Source organism: Impatiens glandulifera, chromosome 3 (assembly GCF_907164915.1).
Source record: "Impatiens glandulifera chromosome 3, dImpGla2.1, whole genome shotgun sequence".
NCBI classification, from domain to species: Eukaryota; Viridiplantae; Streptophyta; class Magnoliopsida; order Ericales; family Balsaminaceae; genus Impatiens; species Impatiens glandulifera.
The window spans coordinates 8,453,651-8,474,050 of record NC_061864.1 but is presented as its reverse complement, the minus strand read 5'-3'; the positions used below and the strand labels follow the sequence as shown (position 1 = coordinate 8,474,050).

The following is a 20,400-nucleotide window of genomic DNA, read 5'->3' as shown; positions in this document are numbered from 1 at the left end:
CCTCTTCTTGGGCCTGGAATATTGGATCGTGACATTCTCCTTAAGCCTCTTCTTTATGGGCCAGGAAGATTGGGCTGTGACAACTGAGACTGAAGGCAATTATGGCTTTATTATGTGTATCATGTTTGATCAAATTATTGGCTACAAAATTCAAATTATTTTTTATGACACAAAAACTTTCTAGCTTAATTATATTTTGAAATAAAATGTTGAATATATATATTAGTATATTTGAATATTATATTTATCACTTAAATATTGACTAATCTTTGTGAGATGTTGAACTATATTAAGAGACTATATTATGTATTGAATAATATTCATTATTAATAATACACCCCTTTCTTTTAGCTTTCTACAAGTGATATATAGAGTACTAAGTGGAATGAAACTCAAATTAAGTAATTTTATTTAGTGCACTATGGCCATACAACATTACTAGAAGAAAATGATTCAGGAGGAGATAAATGATCGCATGACATCGATATAACAGAGGATGTCACTATTGATCTTATTCAGATAAAACAAACATTCAATCTCATTACGCTGTGACCTCCAAATCACTCCAAGAAATATCAGAATCCGGCTTAAGGAACTTGGTGAACCATTTGTGAGAAAGCTTCTTGTATCTTTTGAGATTGTCTTGGAAGTCAATGTAACCGATTCCAAAGCGAACCGTGTAGCCTGAGTTCCACTCAAAGTCATCTAACAACGTCCATACAAAGTATCCTTGCACATTCGATCCTTCCCTGTTCATCCATAACAAAACTTATGTTAAATGCTTCCATAATAATTATAAATATAACTTATTACAAATAAAAACTTACGAAATAGCAGCTCTAACGTAGTCAAGATGAGAGAAGTGGTAACTAATTCTCCATGGGTCGATGAGCGCTTTTTCAACCGGAATTGTCGGATCACTCGCTTCAGATATCCCTGAGAGGTAAGGTTACAATAGTTATATATATATTGTATTGTTTTCTTATAGATAATGAAATGAAGTGTGACATTCTTATTAATTTAATATACCGTTTTCAGTGATAAAAACTCTCGGATTTCCAAATTTTTCTTTCATGTAGATAAGGTAATCACGAATTCCTTTGGGATAGACATTAAGCCAAACTGAACCGGCCTGGAGATAATTAATTGATTATACATGAACATCAAGCCAAAAATTATAATTATTTTAAAATAAACATAATTTAAATTGATCATCCATACCACAGGTCCAATTAATTGACCATTGCGCTCCGCTAAATAAACAAGTGAAAATATAAATATTTATAAGACAAAGGACAAGTAAATTTATTTATAATTATATATGAGCCAAAATCGATTAATTAACATCAATCTCAACTTACATAGAACGTAGGCATTGGTATCGGTGAAGTAGCTTTGCTCAGTTGGATTGGCGGGTACTTTTCTATTGATTACGTAGATGGAGGTATAATAATTTATACCGATGAAATCATATGAACCTATTAACGAAGCAGATTCTTCTTCCGTAAATTTTGGAAGTCGCAGGCCAACAATGCTGCGCATCACATCTGGATAGTCGCCGTAAACAATAGGATTCACAAACCTAATTAATTAATGTGTGACAAGAATTAGTTAATATTTATATATAATGGTCATCAAGAAACTAAATTAAAGATTAATCTGACCATCCAAAGTTGAAATCAAGAACCCTCTGTGTAGCTTCCCTGTCATCTTTGGAGTGTGTGAATGGTATCCTCCAGTCAGCAACATGAGTGATTCCAATTTCACCTTTTTGTTTTTCCTGAAAATTAATTAATTTTTTTTTTTATTTTCTTCCTTGTTTTCACGGTAAAAGGAAATTAAGTAAACCAAAACTTATGTATATATATAATTAATTACCTGGTACTTTTCTCTGTACACTTTCACTGCAGATGCGTGAGCGAGAAGAATGTGGTGAACAACCAAATAAGGCTCGACTGCAGAATCTCCTTGGGTGGCATTCAATTGAGATTGCCAAGGAGAGCCCCGACCCGGTGCCAGACTAGCATTAATGTAACCACCGACAGTAAACATGTATGGCTCGTTGAAAGTGATCCAATGTTTTACTTTATCTCCAAATTCTTCGAAGAGAACTTCTGCATAGTCAGTGTAATCTTGCCTGTAACAATTAAATGACGAATTTATATATGAACATTTGTAGCTATATATATATATATATATATATATATAAATTTTTAGTTGTAATTGTGAGATCTTTATTATTGTACTTACACAATCTGAGGACTTAGGAAACCCAAGTATTCATCCTCAAGTGCTTGGGGAACATCCCAATGGAATATTGTCACAAAGGGCTTTTTACCTATATATATATATATAAATTAATTGTTATATTGTGTAATAAAAAACAAATTAATATGTAGGATTATAAATGATTAAATGGGGTTGTGTGTGTGCAAGCACCTTTAGTTTCAAGCTCATTGAAGAGATCTTTGTAATGTTGAATTGCTTCTTCATTCTTTCCACCCTTCAATGATCCATCTACATTAATATTAATATTAACATTAATATGTTAAGTTGTTGTTGTTTAATTAAACAATCAACATGTGAAATTAAGTGGTAATTAATTTAATTAATTACTAGGTAATATTCTGGCCCACGGAATTGACATTCTGTAGGCATCCATGCCCATGCTGTCCAAGATTTCTAAATCTTCCTGCAATAGTAGATATTTTTTTTAGTGAGGATGTAGATAAGCCTCTAAATTAGTACTACCTCAGTAAATAAGGGAAAATCACTTTTTCCAGTTTTAATTATGATGCTAAAAATTATATAGACACCATCCTGACAAGTTAATGTTATAACGGCGTCTTTTAAAATCACTAATACTATTAATAATAAAATGTTTGTTGTTTGTCCAGACTAATAATTTAGTGTATAACGTAATAACTCATATTTTTAAGGTAATTACTTCGGGTCTTTACAACCGAATCATTTATAAAATAAAAAAATAAAATGTTACTTACCTTGTAACGTTTGTAAGAATCAAGTGCGACATCTCCGTTACTACCGTCCGGTATTTTCCCTGTAATTAAATATTAAAATGTGAGAAGATATGAAGGTGGCATATAGATAATTATCAAAAATTAGGAATAATGGTGCATTTGTCAGTTCATTTAGCTTTTGAATTGGAGAAGATCTTTCCACCTTCTTTTTTTGATATAATGGTGCATTTGCCAGTTCATTTAGCTTTTGAAGCTTGTCTTGGAGGGCCCGTTCAGTATCGATGGATGTATCCAGTTGAACAATATATGAGCACACTCAAGAAATACCTTCGAAACAGGAACTTTCCAGAAGGTTCAATCAGCGAGAGTTACCTTTTGAATGAGAGTATGAGCATGTGTGCCCGATATTTGGACGATCAAGAGTCAAATGATGAATCCATAAATACAAGTACAACATTCTCCATTTTCATCACTATGGAAGACTTATCTAATGGCACATCCTACACATATGAACCGGGTGATCGTGAGCGTGCTCATTGGTACATTTTAAAAAATTGTCGCGAAGCTGAAGAATATTATAAGTAAGTCCATTAATGTCATTATGAGGTATGATTTAAGAAAGTAATAATTTAATCTGTCATTTGCGCAGCGATTTCGTTCAATCATGCCCTCCTAATATTTCCAATGAGGCTCGGGATAAACAATACGTTAGATATTTCCAAGAAAGAGTAAGTAATCGTCTCAAAAATTTTCTTTTTTTAGTATATGACCATAAGTTTAACAATAATTTGTAATGAATATATAGGTGGAGCAACTAACCGATCAATCCGATAGGACAACGAATCTTAAGATTTTAGGACGTGGGCCTACATTGTATGCAAAGAAATATAACTCGTGCAAAATAAATGGGTACAAGTTTAACACTGAAAAACATGACGAGAGCTTGACTACCCAAAATAGCGGGGTTTTGGTTGTTGGTAATAATGGGACCGAGAATATTAACTACTATGGAGTGATCAATGAAATCATAGAAGTGATATTCTTTTGTGGAAGACGAGTGATTCTCTTCAAATGCAAATGGTTTGATGTTTATCACAAAGATCGGGGCATTAAAGTTGATAAGTATGGTTATGTTAGTATAAATATCAACAGGATTCTACAGACTCAATTAAATGAACCATTCATAATGGCAAGCCAAGCACAACAAGTGTTTTACTCTACAGATATGGCATCAAGGCTTGAATGGAAAATTGTGACACCAATAAATCCTCGTTATTCTAATTAAGGTTGAATTAATTTCTATGAAGGGTTACTTGTAAATTTGTCTTATAAACATTACATTCAATATTTGCAGCTATCATGGCTCCTAAAAGAATGCAAGGTAAGAGTTTAAGCAGCGCGCTACACGAGCTTGTACGAAGGACCGAGGAGCATTCAGAAGATCCCGTGCAATTGTGTAACTCTGTCGGGGAAATTGATTTGGACCTTGATGATATTATGAATGTTGATAGTGTACCCAACACTATCCCCGGTGATGATGATGATGATGATGAGACACAGCCCCCGTCTGAGGAGCAAGATGGAGGTACTTGTGTTTTTGCTTAAGTTAGTTGTTGTGATCCTATATAATTTTTTGTTTAATTTTAGGATCTATTTCGAGAAGGAGACGGGGCAAGAACAAGAATAAAGCTGTTGGTAGATTGCAAGCGGGGCAAAAGATGACTCTTCATTTTAACCCTGTTGATGGTAAACCAATGTGCGAGAATAGAACAGCTTGGTCGAGGCATATTGGGAGTGTCATTCGAGACTCCAATGCACTACCTCATAGGACTTTGCGTTGGTCGGACCTGAGCTCCACACAGCTAGATCACATATGGATGGCTATCACGGTATATAACTTTTTATATTATTAAGTCCTTTATGTATTCAACACAATCTATAATCGTATTTTAATGAAAACTATTTAGGATCCTTTCGTGGCTGTGGGGGATGACATCAACAAATATCGAAGACAAAGCTTATTTCAAGCCAACAAATTATGGGATAGATGGAGATGTCATTGGAACACCATGTACATTAAATCCCGTGAAGGTGACGAGCAAGCGATTAGGGCAAATCCCCCTCCCGAGATCGAAATTAGTGATTGGAATTATCTACTTGATCGTCGCTTTCTCACGCCGGAATTCAAGGTAAATTAATGTGTTTATAAATAGCTCTTACATTAATCATTCATTAAACACAAATGTTTTTTATTTGCAGAAAACAAGTGCTGTGAATGCGCAAAATAGGTCGCATGTTGTGTACAAGAATCATGCGGGCAGCATCTCATTTTCGCAAGTGGAGAAGCAAATGGTTCGTTTTATCATTGAATAACAAAGTTTATAAAGTTATTAAGTTTTTATTAATAATTAAATTTGTACAGGAGAAGACTACCGGTACGTCGCCTAATTTTGCAGAATTATTTCTGCACACTCATACAAAGAAACCGACTCTGCAAGATCCAAATCCGGAGGTTCCCCCTATTATTCAAGAAAAAGTGGTAAGTCGTGTTTATTAGTTATATTTCTTTTATTTATTTTATGTATGTATGTAATCGAATGTAATTTGTGTTTGTAGACTGCCTTGCGAACTGCTATAGAAGAAGACCCGAATAGAAATGAATTGCAGTTGGCTGAGTGCGCATTCGGGTCTCAGGGACATGGGCGAGTTGTGGGTTTGGGCTCCGGTGTCACACCTAGATCTTTTAGACCTGATGCTCGGGGTGGTACTAGCACACAGCGCGGTGACACGCAAAACGCCCTTTTACTTGAGGAGATACAGAGGATGCGAGAGGAGCGTGAAGCTGAGAAGCTTCAGTCACGGAGAGAGCGCGAAGAAGCCTTAATGGAGCGTCAAATGGAGCGTGAGGAAGCACAAAGGCAGCGTGAAATGGAACGCGAAGAGTTATTGATGCAGCGTGAGGATGAACGTGAAGAAGCTCGAAGGGAGCGTGAGAGAATGCGGGATGAGATGCTTGAGCTGAGATCGACGATGAACTTCTTATTAGCCAGGATTCCCCGTGATCAACTTCCACCTGCCCCTCCCACACGAGATGATGCCCCTCCTACTTAGAGATGATCCCCTTCCTCGTGATCGTCGCTTCTGGTTAGTTGAATGTAATTTGAATTACATTAATTAATGGTTTTTGTGAATTTGTGATACGATTGTAGTTTTTGGATGGATTATAGCTTTTGGATGGATTGTAGTTTGTGGATGATTATTGTTTTGAATTAATGATTGTAGTTTTGGGTTTTTGGTTATTGATGATTGTGTGCTTTTTGGTTTTTGGTTATTGGTTATTGATTGAGGTTTTAAATAGGTAAAAATTTGAAAAAAAAAAAATCTATTAGGGTTTAGTAACGGTTAAATAATTTGAAATACCGTTAATATAAATCTAACTGTAACGGTTTAAGAAACAAAAAACCGTCACAGAAACAACAATAGTATCTGTAACGGTTATCTAAAACCGTTACAGATACTAAAGTCTTTCAGTAACGGTTTTTAGCCGGCTAAAACCGTTACTGTTGTCACATTACTATCTGTAACGGTTTTAGATAACCGTTACAGATACTAGTGTTGTTTCTGTGACAGTTTTTAGACGGCTAGAACCGTTACTGTTATTACATGACTATTAGTAACGGTTTTCGAACGCCGTTACTGATACTAGTTCATTTTCTGTAACGTAATTTTTAGTAACGATTGGTAACGGTTTTGTTTGCCGTTACAAATAGTTTTCAGTAACGGCGTTAGATGCTTTCAGTAACGGTTTTAGCCCTTACTAATGCCCCTTTTTCTACTAGTGTAAGGTACTATATTTTATGGTAATTAATTACTACATTAAACTTATTTATAAGCACATAATAAATTTGTTTTGTTGTGTGGACAAAAAAGAAATAGATGATATATGTATATATAATTTTCAAAAAATGGACCTTTTTCAAAAATAAATTTTCAAATGAGATTAGGTTACTGTATAAAATAGTAACAATATGACAAAAGTTTATTGAAAAATATAAGTAAATATTAGAATTGTTTTTTTTTTTTGTCTTTATGACGACCTGCTGCTAGCTAGCTAGATTGAATATAACAAATAATGCAGTTTGATTGAAAAAAGACAAGCTAGCTAACTAATTTGGAGTAGTACCAAAGAGATTTATGAAAAATGTTTTTTTTAATACAAATTTAAATCCAGATTTATTAGGTTATAATTTCAATATTTATATCAGACCTATATACAGCAAATTTAATATATATTGATAACTTTTTTCTATTAAAAAACCAAAAAGTAAATCATTATGATCAATTTCATAAAGAGCAAAAATATATTATGGTTTGGATAAATTGAATAATTTTAATTAAATCAATTCTATCTTAAGACAATCTAAATTTAATCCAATTCAAAGCAAATAAAAATATACTCGACCCAAATTACTAATTTAAATTTGATTTAGTTTGAATTCGGATTAATTCATTCAAATATTATATTATAATGTAAAGAAGAGATAAAGAAAGAGAGAAAAAAGACATGGTTGTTCATGAGTAAATGTATCCCAGATACTCAATCCTTTGCCTGCTTCGAAAGCTGCTCCTTCATACTGCATCAACACAATTCATTAGAAAAAATTAGTTAGAGAATATTTATAGAAAAATAGAAACGTGAATCAAACACGTGACTTTTAATTTTTTAAAATGAAACCGACCTGATAAGCTGCAGTAGCAGCCCCAAAAACGAAACCTTCGGGGAAGCTACTTCGGTTGAGGGAGGTTAGATCGTAGGAGGGCAGAGAATCCAGTTGACAACTTACAAGGGAAGAAAAAGCTAGAAGAAGAAGAAGAAGAGGAAGAACAAGAGATTGAATAGAGAGAAGCTTCTCCATCACCATATCTCTTTTAAGTTGAATCAAGGTTTTAGGTGTGAATTTCAAGTCTCATTCTTCCTCTATTTATAGTCACACAAGATGACCTCTTCCCTTCTCTCTATCCACAAGACCTAGACTCTGTTTGATCTTTCTTTTTTCCATAAAGGAAAAATGTATGTTATTGTTATTTTAAATTAATTTATTTGTATTTAATTTTAATAAAAATAAATTAAGAATGTTGGGGTTTTGAATTATTTGTATTACCAAAAATTATATAAAGTTTAATGCCATGTATGGAATAAGTACCAATAACTATTAACTATTTGTTTGATAAGAAGCCTCAACCTTGTATTTTTTATTATGTATTTTGAAGACCACTATTTTAAGCCTATATTAGATTTTTTTTCTAACTATATATATATATATATATATATATATATTTTTTTTTTTATCTTCATTTGAAATATTTAATAATTTTTATATTAAATCAAAAGTAAATTTTAATATTATCAATTTTAAAATTAAGATTCCACTAAAAAGTAATGGTACTATGAAATATGAAAACCTAGCTAATTAAAAACTTAAAAACAGCTGCTAAAGATAGATATAAAGTAATATATTGATCACGACATTTCATGTGTCACTAAATAAGCGCCGTTAAAAAATAACATGTATTGTAATGGACAATGCTATTTTAAATATCTCTATTGTTGTTTTAGATAGACTTAAGTGCAAGTAACTACTGGCTTCTATGGGTAAAGACCTTTTAATGAACGTGTAAAGAACTTTTTGTTGGGTATAGATAGTTTTTGGATAATTTTAAAATGGACCATAGTTAACTTGTAGAATTAACATGCTTAATTTAAAAAAATGATAATTATTGGTTATTTTGTAACATTATGATGACCATTACACATTTTTGTTTACAAATTTAAAACTTGTTTAAATTGTGTTTATAGCTGCTGAATTTTGTTTAGATTGCTGAGAGAAATTAAACCCTACACATTCCACTGTTTAGAAAAATGTTGAATTATATACATGGAGAGAGTGGTCAAATTATTATTATTTTTTAAAATAATTTAATAATTATGAAAACTTTTTGCAAAACCAATTTAACCATTACATCATAAAAATTAAAATTAATGAAAAATAAAAAATTATAGAGCACATAAATTCTTAAAAAATACAATAAACTCCACAACCGATTCACGGGTTTTCATAACGAAACTAAGAAATTATCATAAAAATATTGATGGAAATGAAACGCCTCGAATACCATTACTAAAACTACGTCGATTATTGACCCGACCATTTAAGTAATGCTGGCTTAATTCAAACATCCCAATAATATATATAATCATCTCTCCTTTTTGTTTTTTTTTTCATAATTTATATAGATCTAATCATATTTTTATAATCTAGATGGTGTTCAAAATTAATCTAAGTAAATTTGATTAATTATTATAAAAAAGAAGAAGAGGGGAGTTTAAATTATAAAGAGATGTAGAGAGAGTTTTTTGTAATGATAAGAAAAAAATATAAAACTTAATATACGTTATATAGTAACAATTTTATTAAATTTAAAAGTATAAATTTTAAGTTTTTCTTTTGTGATTTATTTACATAACATGTTTAGCTATTTTTCTCTTTTCAAATAATCTAAACATTTAAATTTTGAACATATTTTTATTTTAGTTTATAAAATTAAAAAAATAATTCTAAATATGTGTTAACAAAAAATGTTTTATAATAAATAAGGTTTTAATATATTAAATTAGATGAGAAAATTATATTATCAAACATGGTCTCAATAAGTTGGAGGAAGGTAAAAGATTTTTTTAAATTATTTGTCAATTATAATATATGTCTATTTAAAAAAAAACAAAAGTGTGCTTAATTGTCTAGTTATTTATTAAAAGGTATTTGAATTTTAAATTGAAGAAATATTATAGATGACAGTTCTCTAAAAAAAATATATTGAACTCTATAATAAATTATAAATTTAATTTAAGTAATATATATATATATATATATATATATATATATATATATATATATATATATATATATATATATATAATCTACTTAAACTTATTAAAATCAACAATAATTTATAGTAAAATAATTTTAGACAAATACTTTTTTTTTTTATAAATTCTTATAAATATATATATATATATATAATTCTATATATAATATATTTATTTAGAATAATTAGTAAATTATTTATTAAATAAATATGGAGCTAAAACACTAAAAAATAATAAAATAATTAAGATATGTAATAATTTTATTTTAATAATATGAAATTATTTTAATAAATTAAAAAAGGATTATATATATTTAAATAATAATTTATTATAAATAAAATTATATATAAATTTAAATTATTAATCTTAATAATTGTTTTTATTCTGAAAATGGGATAAAATAATTCAAAGTATTTAATCATACTAAAACAATTCTAAATACTATTAAAATATATAAAAATATTAATATTATACAGTTATTCTAATAAAAAAATAAAATAATTTATATATTTAAAAAAATAGAATTATATATATATATATATTAATATTTTTAATCTTATTGAAAAAATTCAAAATAAAATACCATTATGGCATATCCAAAAGATTTGAATGAGTGAAATTAGAATTCTAATTAAATGAAAATTAGTATTAAATTTTAAATTAAATTATTATGTTTGGGAAACTATAAAATTGTAATTTAATCTAATTATCGATATTTGAAAAAAATGAATATAATAAAAATAATTTTAATATATATTATCTAGTTTATTTAAATATTGGTTTGATACAACCAATTTTAAAATAAAAGTCAAAAACTTATTTTTATGTTTCAATTTTTATTATAAAGGGTGTCGGTTCATTTAATTCATAAATTAAAAAAATTATCAATTTGTTAACTTACTAAATTAAAAATAAAATATCGATTCGATATTTTAAAATACTAAATTCATAAAATAATTATCGATTGAAAACTTTAATCTGGTTTTAAGTGGTAAAATAATAAGTTATTTTATTTGACAAAACATAAAAAATAAAATTTGAAATAATAATTTCCACTTAAAATGAGTAAAATTGAAAATTATAAAATTATACTAGATTGAATTTTATTAAAATTTTAATTTTAATTCTAATTATATAACTAATTATTATTAAAGGATCTACAAAATTGAAGAATTTGAACTCAAATTTAAATTTTAATTTTAATTTTAATTATAGACTTACCAAAGATGTTGGTTTTGTTTTTTATTTACTAGTTAGTTATTGTGTATAAAATGTATTATATATATATATATATATATATATATATATATATATATATATATATATATATATATATATATATATATATATATATATATATATATATATATATAATTTTTATTTTTATTTTTTTAAACAAAGATTTTATTTTAATTTTTTTAAATAAGATTAATAATTTAATTTATATTTATATAATCTTATTAAGAAAATAAAATAAAATTATTATCTCAAAATATTATATTACTAATTATTGTAAATATAAAAAATAAATGAAAATATATATTTCTAACAAATAAGTTTTAATCAAAATATTAAAAGGTTTAGTAATTTTGTGGTGCACAGTCTAGGGGTGAGCAAATGGGTAAAACCAATATGTTTTGTCAAATCCGTATTAAAACCAAACTAAATTCATCTAATCCGTAATCCAAACCATTTTACTAATTAATACGGATCGAATACGGATTGGATTGAAAATGGTTTGGATAAGCCAAACTAAAAAATATTTAGATATATCAACTTGAAAATAATTAACAATTTTTTTTAAGTTTCGAATTTTTTATTATTAAAAATAATAATAAAAATAACTATTTTTGTTAAAGTGATGATAGGTAAAATATATAATATATTGAGATGAAATTTAATTTAAAGAAAAATAATTGAAAAATAAAATTTTATTTAGATAGTTTGGATAATTTCGATAATCCTAATTCAATCCGATTTAATTTAATCCGAACTCAATCCGATCCGATCTCAATCCAATCCGATCGAAATATCCAATCCGAATTAGTTAGGATTCTGATTGGATTGAATTTCGGATTAATCCATCCAATGCTCACCCCTAGTGAACACTGCACATACATAAAACAGGTTCATGCTTTGAGTCTTGCAAGTTGTGGTGTCAAGTTCATATCTATAAATAAAATATTTTAAATAAATAAGTATATTTTACATTTTTACCAATATAAAGGACAACTCAATACACCTCGACTTGAATGGAAACAGACTTTTATATGTAAGGCACATGCTTTCATAATCAACTTTCAATAATTTTCAAAACATCCCACAATTTCAAAATACTTGTCTATTTTCTATAATATGTCCTTTTTGGTGGGCTCTTTGTGTTTTCAATAATGACAACTTAAGGAGAGCTAACCTTTAGAAAGCTTATCTTCAACAATAAGTTAAATAATATCTAATAATTTTGACAAATTGTTGATTAAGTTAAATAATGTCTAATAAGTTTGATAAATTGTTGAAAACAACGTATTTTCTTTTTCCGAGAAAATTCCATTATTTCATGCTAGCTCATCCCACTCGGGTTATGTTTGAATTTATTGATTCTGAATATAATTAAGTCTTATTATGTTTGGTGGTACACATCTAAATGTTGATTATAAATAGTAACATTATTCTCTTGCCATCTTAAATTGCATTTTTAGATTTTGACATATATATTTGTTGATGTTTTTCTGGAAATTGTATGATCTTGGCTAAAAAAACATTTATTACATCATCTATTTGTTTAATTATCAAATCATTTAAAAAATCAACTAAAATACTTCTTTATTTATTTATTTATAAATTTTAAATAAAAAAACTTAATTTATTAAAAATATTACTGCAAGGTTTGTATAAATTACTGGTAATGTGTTCATGTTCTAGGATTGGTTTATGTGAAGTAGTCTTATAAATGTCTTACTCTTGTGCATTTGTTTGATTTGATAGTTTGTATTGTTTTGTAGTTGACTTATGTCTTATATTTCTATCTTAAAAGCTAATGAAAATTAATTATCATTTATATAAATATGGAGTATACTATCTAAGATAGATTATTGTCAATTATATGTAATTATTATCGTTAGATACTTTAATTTAGTAAAAATAAATGAAGATTCTTTAATTACACACTTTAATTTAGTAAAATAAATGAAGATTCTTTATTTACTAACTTCTTTAGTCCGTGATTCACATAAAAATTTGAGAACATATATAGATATTTGATTGCTATATTATGTAGTAGTGATGCTAAAGTTAATTCTACTCACTTTTTTTGTGATAAGATTTATGCATACATTAAGAATCTTTAATATCTCATTTTTCAATCAACTTTATAAAGAATTGTAGCTAAAAAATAATATTCAAATTATTGTGACAATTGTTGAATGAAGTTAATTTTGTTGTTGAAAAGTTAATTTATTTTTTATTATTAAGATTATTAGGTATTTAAAATAATGCAACCATTTGGTTTGGTTTTAATTTAATCACTAAATTAGTACAAATGCAAAAATCCATATTTAAAACCAATAATCACAGGTTCAATTATCACTTTTAGAGTTGTTGAATTTGTTAAATTAAGTTATATTATAATCTTATAAGATTATTTATTTTGTTGAATAACGGATATAAATTTGTTGATAATATTAAATTACATGAATACTGACCCTATTATTATTTTGAATTACAAATCAAATACATTTATTATATTCATGCTTAAATTTTATAGAAGAAATTTTAAACATGAAAATGAGTTATTTTAAAATCAAATAAGTTTTTTTTTTCTTATATGAAATGATTGTTGATTTATTTTAGTTGATATAATCATATTTTAGTAATTAAATTTTGTTTTAATCATAAGTATTTAGAGTTTTATAAATTTTAAATAAAAATAATATTAAATTCAAATATAGCTAAATAATTAAATCAGCTGCATAGCATAAACTATTAAAAATTTGATAGGAACTACTTACTAATTAATGTTTACCCGCGCAAATATATACGTCGGTAAACCCTTTTGCCACTCTACACCTTACGACGTTATATTAAGAGCCGGTAATAGTTGGCGGCGGTTAATAACGCCAGACAAACCATTTTTAAGCGTCAGAAAAAGTTATTTTTTTGTTTTAGTGATATATCATGGATTAGGCACAAATTGAGCTCTGCCCAATTATCATGTTAATTACCAACTTCTGACATTGGCTGCATCATGTAACACAACTTTTTTTATTTTTTATTTGTGTACATGCTCATATGTTTTTGTTTTGTTCTGAAGTAGATGAGATTTCAATGTGTTTTTGGATCATTAATATTTTAGGATTAATCTTAATTGATTGATTTTGTTGTTTGTATTACAAAATGTATTAACTTGGATGATCTGAGCTGAAGAAAAATTGTCAACTTCCTGGGCATATCATTAAATAACTTTTTCAGGTTTCTGCACGCACTGAGACAGAAGCCAATTATTGCCTACAAAATTCAGATTATTTTGAATGACACCAAAACTTTCTCTCTTAATTATATTTTGAAATAAATGTTGAATATATATTAGTATATTTGAATATTTTATTTACCACTTAAATATTGACTAATCTTTGTGAGATGTTGAACTATATTATATATTAAGAGAGACTATATATTATGTATTGAATAATATTCATTATTAATAATACACCCCTATCTTTTAGCTTTCACCAAGTGATATATAGAGTACTAAGTGGAATGAAACTCAAATTAAGTAATTTTATTTAGTGCACCATGGCCATACAACATTACTAGAAGAAAATGATTCAGTAAGAGATAATTGATCGCATGACATCGATATAGAAGAGGATGTCACTATAGATCTTATTCAAAAAAACATAATTCAGATAAAACAAACATTCAATCTCATTACGCTGTGACCTCCAAATCACTCCAAGAAATATTAGAATCCGGCTTAAGAAACTTGGTGAACCATTTGTGAGAAAGCTTCTTGTATCTTTTGAGATTGTCTTGGAAGTCAATGTAACCGATTCCAAAGCGAACCGTGTAGCCCGAATTCCACTCAAAGTCATCTAACAACGTCCATACAAAGTATCCTTGCACATTTGATCCTTCCCTGATCATCCATAGCAAAACATATGTTAAATGCTTCCATAATATTATAAATATAACTTATTATAAATAGAAACTTACGAAATAGCAGCTCTAACGTAGTCAAGATGAGAGAAGTGGTAACTAATTCTCCATGGGTCGATGAGCGCTTTTTCAACAGGAATTGTCGAATCACTTGCTTCAGATATCCCTGAGAGATGAGGTTACAATACTTATATATGTTTTCTTATAGTAAAATATAGTTAAATGAAGTGTGACATTAATTATTAATTTAATATACCATTTTCAGTGATAAAAACTCTTGGATTTCCAAATTTTTCTTTCATGTAGATAAGGTAATCACGAATTCCTTTTGGATAGACATTAAGCCAAGGGGAACCGGCCTGGAATTAATTAATTATACATGAGCATCAAGCCAAAAATTATAATTATTTTTAAAATAGAACATAATTTAAATTGATCATGCATACCACAGGTCCAATTAATTGTCCATTGCGTTCCGCTAAGATAAACAATTGAAAATAAGAGTATTTATAAGACAGAGAACAAGGAAATTTATTTATTATATAAGTCAAAATCGATCGATTAACATCAATCTCAACTTACACAAAACGTAGGCGTTAGTATCGGTGAAGTAGCTATGTTCAGATGGATTGGCGGGTACTTGTCTATTGAATACGTATGTGGAGGTATAATAATTTATACCAATGAAATCATATGAACCAATTAACGAAGCAGATTCTTCGTCTGTAAATATTGGAAGTCTATGGCCAACAATGCGACGCATCACTTCTGGATAGTCACCGTAAACAATAGGATTCACAAACCTAATTAATTAATGTATTACAAGAATTAGTTAATATTTAAGCTTGTTGTATATATATATATATATATATATATATATATATATATTGGTCATCAAGAAACTAAATTAAAGATTAATCTGACCATCCAAAGTTGAAATCAAGAGCCCTCTGTGTAGCTTCCCTGTCATCTTTGGATTGTGTGAATGGTATCCTCCAGTCAGCAACATGAGTGATTCCAATTTCACCTTTTTGTGTTTCCTGAAAATTAATTTATTCATCCTTTTCATTTTCTACTTGTTTTCACGGTAGAAGTAAATTAAGTAACCAAAACTTATATATATTTAACCTGATACTTCTCTTTGTACACTTTAACTGCTGCTGCGTGAGCGAGAAGTATGTGGTGAACAACCATATAAGGCTCTACCGCAGAATCTCCTTGGGTGGCATTCAATTGAGTTTGCCAAGGAGAGCCCCGACCCGGTGCCAGACTAGCATTAATGTAGCCACCGACAGTAAACATGTATGGCTCGTTGAAAGTGATCCAATGTTTTACTTTATCTCCAAATTCTTGGAAGAGAACTTCTGCATAGTCAACGTAATCTTCCCTGTAACAATTAAATGACGACTTTATGAACTTGTGTAGCTATATAAAAAAATTATTTGTAATTGTGAGATCTTTACTGTACTTACACAATATGGGGACTTAGGAAACCCAAATATTCATCCTCGAGTGCTTGGGGAACATCCCAATGGAATATTGTCACAAAGGGCTTTTTACCTTTTTGTATATATATATATAAATTAAATATTATATTGTGTAATAAAAAACAAATTAATGTAGGAATAGAAATGATTAAATGGGGTTGTGTGTGTGCATGCACCTTTAGCTTCAAGCTCATTGAAGAGATCTTTGTAATGTTGAATTGCTTCCTCATTCTTTCCACCCTTCAATGATCCATCTACATTATTAATATTAATATTAATATTATTATTAATATGTTAAGTTGTTGTTTAAACAATCAACATATGAAAATAAGTGGTAATTAATTTAATTAATTACTAGGTAATATTCTGGCCCAAGGAATTGACATTCTGTAGGCGTCCATGCCCATGCTGTCCAAGATTTCTAAATCTTCCTGCAATAATATTAGGAAGATATATAGTTAAATTGGGGAGTTCGATTCAACAAATTTACTTTTTTTTAGTGAGAATGTAGATATTTATAATAAACGAAAAGCCTCTAAATTTGTATTACCTCAATAAATAAGAATAATCATTTTTTCTGATTTTAATTATGATGCTAAAAAGTATATAGACACAATCATGACAAGTTAATTTTATAACGACAAGTTAATTTTATAACGATGTCTTTTAACATCACTAATACTATTAATAAAAAGTTTGTTGAGACTAATAATTTAGTAGTAGAGCGCAATAACTCATACTTTCCAGGTTATTAGTTCGGGTCTTTACAACCGAATTATTTATAAAATAAAAAATAAAAATATTACTTACCTTGTAACGTTTGTAAGAATCAAGTGCGACATCTCCGTTACTACCATCCGGTATTTTCCCTGTAGTTAAATATTAAAATATGAGAAGATATGAAGGCGACATATAGATAAGGTACTATATTTTATGGTAATTAAAGTACTACATTTATTTATAAGCACATAATAATTTTGTTTTGTTGTATGGACAAAAAAAATAAATGATATATGTATATAATTTTCAAAAAATGGACCTTTGAGTAAATATTAGAATTGTTTTTTTTGGTCTTTATGATGAACTTACTGCTAGCTAGGTTGCATATAACAAATAATGCAGTTTGATTTGAAAAAAAAGACAAGATTTGGAGTAGTACGTACCAAAGAGATCTATGCAAAATGTTTTTTTTTTATTTATAAAAAATCAAATCCAAATTTATTAGTTTATAATGTCAATATTTATGTCAGACCTATATTCAGCAAATTGAATATGTTTTGATAACTTTTTTTTATATACATTTTTTTATTTATTAAAAAACCAAAAAGTAAATCATTATGATCAATTTCATAATTAAAGAGCTAAAATATATTAAGTTTGGATAAATTGAATAATTTTAATTAAATTAATCATATCTTAAACCAATTCAAATTTAATCCAATTCAAACCTAATAAAAATATAATTTACCCAAATTACTAATTTAAATTTGATTTGGTTTTGTTTGAATTTGGATTAATTCATCAAATATTATATCATAATGTAAAGAACAGAAAGTGAGAAAAGAGACATGGTTGTTCATGAGTAAACGTATCCCAGATACTCAACCCTTTGCCTGCTTCGAAAGCTGCTCCTTCATACTGCATCAACAAAATTAATTAGCTAGAGAATATTTATTGAAACAAAAAAAAAAAACAAGAACAAGCATGAAACAGTAGTTAGTTTATTTTTTATTTTACTTTTAATCTAAGAAGTTAACATAAAACTCCATACTTACGAACCTACAACTTTCCACGTCTATTTAAACGTTTAAAGTATGAATTAAACCCGTGAATTTTGGTTTTTCAAAAAAAGGAACCGACCTGATAAGCTGCAGTTGCAGCCCCAAAAATGAAACCTTCGGGGAAGCTACTTCGGTTGAGGGAGGTTAGATCGTAGGAGGGCAGAGAATCCAGTTGACAACTTACAAGGGAAGAAAAAGCTAGAAGAAGAAGAAGAAGAAGAGGAAGAACAAGAGATTGAATAGAGAGAAGCTTCTCCATCACCATATCTCTAATTTTAAGTTGAATCAAGGTTTAATGTGTGAAGTTCAAGTCTTATTCTTCCTCTATTTATAGTCACACAAGATGACCTTTTCCCTTCTCTCTATCCACAAGACCTAGACTCTGTTTGATCTTTTTTTTTTTTTCCATAAAAGAAAAATGTATGTTATTGTTATTTTTAAAATTAATTTATTTGTATTCAATTTTAATAAAAAAATAAACTAAGAATGTTTTATTTGATAAAATCAATTATCTAATGGTTAAAATAATAGTAATATAATACAGAAATTTTACAAAAATAAAAAAACCAAAAAATGGCCGGACCAAACAAGGCTAAATTCGTTATTCATAAAAGAAAAATGTATGTTATTGTTACTTTTAAAATTAATTTATTTGTATTTAATTTTAATAAAAATAAATTAAGAATGTTGGGTTTTGAATTATTTGTACTACCAAAAATTATATAAAATTTAATGCTATGTATGGAATACGTACAATAATTATTAACTATTTGCTTGATAAGAAGCCTCAACCTTCCATTTTTTTATTATGTATTTTCAAGACCATTATTTTAAGCCTATATTTGATTTTGTTTTCTCTAACTATATATATAATTTTATCTTCATTTGAAATATTTAATATTTTTTATATTAAGAATCAAAAGTAAAGTAATAATAAATTTTAATATTATCAATTTAAAATTAAGATTTCACTAAAAAAGTAATGGTACTATGAAATATGGAAAAACGTAGCTAAAAACATAAAAACAACTGCTAAAGATAAATATAAAGTAATATATTGTTCCCGACATTCATGTGTAACTAAATAAGCGCCGGTAAAAAATAACATGTATTATAACAAACAATGCTATTTCAAAGATCTCTATTGTCGTGACATACTTAAGCGCAAGTAACTAATGGTGTCGTCTGTAAACGCTGGTAAAAACCTATTAATAGATTAAATTGATTAACATTTAATGTATGATAAAACGTACGTATTTACCCTCTTTTAAAGGATGACAAAATTTGAAATATAAACTAAATAACATAATATATTAAAAGTAAGTTATTATAATAACAGTTCAAATCTATTTTTTTAAAATTATAATATATTATTCTAATTTTATAATATAATAAATTTAAAATATTAAATGCTGCAATGAATGGAAAACGTAAAATAGAGTAAGAGGAAGATGATTAAAATAGACGCATGTCTCATATCCATTGAATTTTTATATTTGTTTATTTGTGGTGTAGAATCAGGCCAGCCATGGACCTCAGAGTATTAATTAGTCGGGTTATTTGAATTATTTTCTAATAATTCTTTATTTTGTCAGTTTATTTTTATTTTTATAAATAGTTTAATAATTATTTAAATAATATTGACCAGGTGATAATTTTAAGAAGATTAATTAATTTATTTATTTGTAAAAAAAATAAAATATATTAATATATATTGATAAAATAATTTTTTAATAAATGATTTTTTTTTTAAAAACAAATGGGACAACGAATTAAGTAGTCCGCAAACATAATTAATCATTTAACTAGGCGCCGAACTTGCTGCGACGGACTCGAACCCAGAAGCTTAAGTTGAGTATCCATTAATAATATTTTAGTTAATGAATTAAGTAATAATGAATGAGAAAGTACTTAATCTAACTATTTTCATAATAAAATTATTATTTTTAATTTAAAAAGTATTAAAACTAATTTAATAATTTAACCCAATTAATTCCACATCATTCACTCTTTCAAACCAAACGTGGGATGATGTTAACTTCAATGAGTATTAAAAAAAAAAATTTAAA

The 20,400-nt window shown here is 27.7% G+C and overlaps 2 protein-coding genes across 2 annotated transcripts; both read right to left on the bottom strand.

The window, feature by feature from the left end:
• Nucleotides 1–517: 517 nt before the first annotated feature.
• Nucleotides 518–7,947, bottom strand: LOC124932048 (beta-glucosidase 13-like). Its single transcript, XM_047472649.1, has 13 exons — nucleotides 7,721–7,947; nucleotides 7,546–7,615; nucleotides 3,003–3,061; nucleotides 2,617–2,692; nucleotides 2,440–2,517; nucleotides 2,251–2,338; nucleotides 1,879–2,137; nucleotides 1,665–1,780; nucleotides 1,362–1,582; nucleotides 1,222–1,253; nucleotides 1,030–1,132; nucleotides 828–936; nucleotides 518–749 (listed from the first exon to the last, which is right to left on the bottom strand). Exons 1-13 carry the CDS (start codon nucleotides 7,901–7,903, stop codon nucleotides 542–544), a joined length of 1,602 nt encoding a protein of 533 aa, XP_047328605.1. The 5' UTR covers nucleotides 7,904–7,947; the 3' UTR covers nucleotides 518–541.
• A 6,718-nt stretch (nucleotides 7,948–14,665) lies between these two features.
• LOC124929640 (beta-glucosidase 13-like) lies at nucleotides 14,666–18,596 on the bottom strand. The gene is made up of 13 exons (XM_047470041.1): nucleotides 18,411–18,596; nucleotides 18,119–18,188; nucleotides 17,361–17,419; nucleotides 16,906–16,981; nucleotides 16,727–16,804; nucleotides 16,536–16,623; nucleotides 16,192–16,450; nucleotides 15,988–16,103; nucleotides 15,646–15,866; nucleotides 15,510–15,541; nucleotides 15,320–15,422; nucleotides 15,121–15,229; nucleotides 14,666–15,043 (listed from the first exon to the last, which is right to left on the bottom strand). Exons 1-13 carry the CDS (start codon nucleotides 18,594–18,596, stop codon nucleotides 14,836–14,838), a joined length of 1,605 nt encoding a protein of 534 aa, XP_047325997.1. The 3' UTR covers nucleotides 14,666–14,835.
• Nucleotides 18,597–20,400: the final 1,804 nt, after the last annotated feature.